Below are 4,206 nucleotides of genomic sequence, written 5' to 3'. Positions count from 1 at the left end.
ACGTATATAGAATCGATTTTCTTTTCTGATCGCTAGCCTGCCGGGCCGCCCCCGCGATCAAACTATCAATCTCATAAGAGAAGAAATCTCTATGCCCCCTTTTTCTTGGTTTTCTCCCATGCTTTTCATTGGTCAACAATCAAACCAACCACTAATTCTTCCTTCACTACTAATACAGGAAGAAGTCTTGTCTTCTTCTGTTCGGAATCCATTTTTATCAAAAGAAAGACTCAAAAATAATATAAATAATAATATATAGAATATAGAAAGAATTGCTTAAATAACTCAGCGATCTAAAATCATAGTCACGATCTACTAAAAGTCAAGTTGAGCACCCGGACCAGAGGTGGCCGAGAATCTTATGTCAAAAGGACTAACGACGATGAAAGAGGAGAAGGAGGAGTAGGAGGAGTCAGACGGAATCAAATGATTACGAGATAGACAATGAGACCAGGGAGAGCAAGAGCACTTAGACAATTCACTTTGAGTACAGGAAAGTCTGCTGGTAGGAATTCCTCAGGGCGTATTACGGTTTTTCACCGAGGGGGTGGCTCGAAGCGATTGCTGCGAAGAATTGATCTGAAACGAAGCACTTCCTCTATGGGCATTGTAGAGAGTATAGAATATGACCCTAATCGTTCTTCTCAGATCGCTCCAGTACGATGGATCAAGGGGGGCTGCCAGAAAAAAATGAACACGATCGAGGAGTTAGCTCCGCCGCGCAAGATCCTCGAACCTACCACGAACACCATCAGCGGCCTCTTTTCGTTCTCTTTCCTGCCCGGGAAGGTGGATCAAAGAAAGGTAGCTTGCTTCTCTCCTGGACTGATGGCCGCTTATGTAGTGGTCGGCCTTCCTACCGGAATGCCTCCTTTGTCTTCGTATAAGAGCGCCTTTGCTAGTAAGGACGCAGGAAGCACAAAAACTTTAGTGAAGGACGTCTTCTTCTCTGCCTTCTCCTCTCCAAAGGCCAAGAGAGAGACTGCATCCCTTGCCTTCGCTAGCTCTTTTGGTTTCCCAAGGATAGCGGTAGCTGGGGTTCCTACCGCTTTCTTCGCTCCGCGAATGAGACAGAAAGTGAGAGGAAAAAGCACGTTCTCTCTTTGCGAGGTCCGAAAGTGGAGAACGCATAGCATTCTCTGGGCACATAGGATCAAAGGTAAAGCAGGGCTTTCTTGGCAGAGTTTTAGGCGGCAAGATACTTTAGGGCTTGTTGGAGCTGCTGGGCATAACAAATCGAAGCCGAAGACGGATCAAGGTAGCTTGCCTGCCAAGCCGATAGGTGAAAGGGCGAAGCAACTCAAAGCTCTCCGGGGTTTGAGGGCGAAGGATGGAGCGTGCAAAGTCGATCGTGCACCTGTCGTGTGACCCGTTGGTCCTAAGCAATGTCTTGCGCGAAGCGACCCACCTAGAAAGAGCTCTCCTTTATCTGGGGGCACTAATAAAATGAAACTTCGATCAGATGCGGGTATCAAATCCCGCCGCTGAGATGTCCAGCGGATTCCTGGGCTTTGATGAAAGGCCGGCCACCTTTTTTTACGGAGAGCAAAAGGCCCGGGGCATAGCAGGATGAACCAATGTGAATGAGTGTAAGCTTCGTTGCCCGAACACGATTGGTGCTGACCACACTAGGTGCTACCGCGGTAGCAAGAGAGGCCAGGCAATGACAATTGAGAGGTTGTCACTGAACATTTCTAGTCACACGGGAAGAGAGGTCCAATGGCAAGGCCATACGCCCGTTTGGCTCCTCGCGGAGTATAGCTCACATCCAAATATCATATCTGATTGGGGAACGGGGCAACACCCATGAAGCTCCGGCGGAAAGGGAAGGCCTGCCAGGCCGTATGCCCATGGGTGCAGGATTCTTCGAAAAAGCGCGGGCTGACTCGGAGACCTGGGACCTTGGCTTAGCAACGAATGAATATTTCTCCTCGAGCTTTCTCTGCCAGCGGCTTATGTAGTGATCGGCCAGCTCGCTAAGCTTCGCTTCGGAGGAACCTAGCTTCTTCAGCGAAGCTGGAGGAACGGAGTTGGCTTCTCCCGTTGGTCAAGCAGGCTTCGCTCCTTGACTTTATTTAATAAGGGAAGGGGAAAGTCTTTACTTAGTAGTCGGCATTATAGAAGCGGTTTGTCGAGTCTACGAAGCTTTCCTTCTTGTAGTCGGCCCGTAATGCCTCCCTTCATTTGCTTGCCTCCTTCCTTACTTTTCAGAGAAGCATTTTACGACTATAAAGGGCGCTGTTCACCTTTTGAAACTTAGCTACACCGGTCACGACATCTTGTTGATATTGAGGACTTTCGCTGACTGAATCCATAAACCTAGAAAGTCACCGTCACTGGTACTTTTTTTTGACTCGATAGGTAGGTATTGGTGGAGCTTGCGTAATGTAGTTGTAGTTAAGGTTGCATTGAAATCTTTCTTTTTTTGAAGATCTACTGAACAAAGGCGAACGGGGCTCCCAAGGCGGGACGTCTGGCAGAATGCTTGGCCTCCTGCGCTGGAAGCGAGACCCGAAGGGTGAGCTTCTGGCGGTTAGCTTCTAGAACTTATAATAGGCATTAGGCATTCTGAGCTGGAAGGAGGCAAGCAAAAGGCCGACCACTCTATCATTTCCCATTTCTGATGGGAAGGCCGACCACTACACGGACTCTATAACAAGTCATGAGCGATATCGAAACCAAGCCTTCGCCTATAGGCTTGGGGATGAAAGCCAGCCCGACGAAGGCCTATGATAGAGTAAGAAAAAAAGTACCTTAAAGTGACGAAGTCACTTAGCCGTCTACAAAGGGAAAGGCGTCGGTACGGAGTCACCGTCAGCTGTGGATATAGACTATACTATAAGGAACGGAGTCTTAAACTATGGACCGAGACTACACTAAGGAACAAGGAAGCTTGACTGAGCAAAGAAGTCAAGAAACGAAGCTGCTTCTCTAATAGCCCCGGAGGGCGAAGGCTTTTTTGAAAAAGTTTGATTCCTGGAGAGGGGGCTTCAAGTTCTTAGGAAGAGCCGTACGAGGCAGCTCACGTACGGTTCGGGAGCCGAGCCCCTGCACAGGGGCTTAGGTCAACACTTATATAATAGCCAGTCATCAATTAGAAGCAGGCAAAATGGTGATGAATTGCGATTGGTCCAAACCTTCGACCAGCTCCTTCTTGCAATCCGCCCAGAATGACCATCCTAAGCCCTTATTCACTGTGTGAAGAACGGGGCAGTCCGCTGGAGTGTAGGCTTCTTGGCCACGCCCCCTGCTTATAGATACGAAATACTTGAGATAAATTATCAAATAGGAAATTGCATACCATTAGCCGATATACGTATAGGAACATGGGTACATGAACCCTATAAAATCCTTCACTTTTAGCTTTGAATTACTTATATATCCTATGAATTTCATTTCGCATCGGAAACGATTCTAGGAGAAGTTCGAATCCGTTCCGTTTGGATATTGATCGGTCTTGGTTTGACATGGTTTACGTGTTACTGGTTCCCGGAAGAGTTAATATCTCCATTAGCGTCACCCTTTCTTACCCTGCCTTTTGACTCGTATTTTGTTTGTACACAATTAACGGAGGCCTTTTCGACATTTGTTGCAACGTCTTCAATAGCATGCTCTTATTTCGTCTTTCCTTTAATAAGTTATCAAATTTGGTGCTTTTTGATCCCCAGTTGCTATGGAGAACAAAGGACGAAATACAATCGATTCCTCCATTTAAGTGGTTCTCGCTTCTTCTTGTTCCTGTTCCTAACTCCTCCCCGGGTCGTTCCCAATGTTTGGCACTTTCCATACTTCGTGGGTGCAACATCAACAAATTCGCTCATGATCAAGTTACAACCTAAGATCTATGACCATATTATGTTAACTGTTCGTATTTCGTTCATTCCATCGGTATGCTCCCAGGTACCTGTAATTGTGATCCGTTTGCCAGAACCAAGGGGTCTTTCTTTGGAAACCTTCACGAACAATCGTCGTTTTTTGATGGTTTTTCCGCTTCTCACAGCTGCTCTTTCCACACCTCCGGATATCTGGTGCCAAATCGTCGCCCGTTTCCTTATTTCTTTGATAATAGAGTTGGCTATTTTTGTGGCATCGATTGTACAAGTTCGTGAAGAGGGCTGGACGAGTGGAATGAGGGAGAGCGGCTCGATCGAGAAAAAAAAGTGGAATGAGGGAGAGCGGCTCGATCGAGAAAAAAAAGAAGAGTAG

At 47.1% G+C, this 4,206-nt stretch overlaps 2 protein-coding genes across 2 annotated transcripts; both read left to right on the top strand.

Annotated features, from left to right (window-relative positions):
- The first annotated feature begins 444 nt into the window (after positions 1–444).
- Positions 445–3,202, top strand: rpL2 (ribosomal protein large subunit 2). Its single transcript has 2 exons — positions 445–1,361; positions 3,070–3,202. The coding sequence occupies exons 1-2, from the start codon at positions 445–447 to the stop codon at positions 3,200–3,202; spliced, it is 1,050 nt and encodes a 349-aa protein (YP_006666008.1).
- Positions 3,203–3,369: 167 nt separating this feature from the next.
- Positions 3,370–4,206, top strand: C327_mgp02 (hypothetical protein). Its single transcript has one exon. A coding segment is annotated over exon 1 (837 nt), but the record flags the coding sequence as incomplete, so codon positions are not given.

This window comes from Raphanus sativus, mitochondrion, assembly GCF_000801105.2.
Source record: "Raphanus sativus mitochondrion, complete genome".
Taxonomy (NCBI): domain Eukaryota; kingdom Viridiplantae; phylum Streptophyta; class Magnoliopsida; order Brassicales; family Brassicaceae; genus Raphanus; species Raphanus sativus.
Note: the sequence above shows the minus strand (reverse complement) of the source record. Positions and strands in the feature narration are given on the sequence as shown.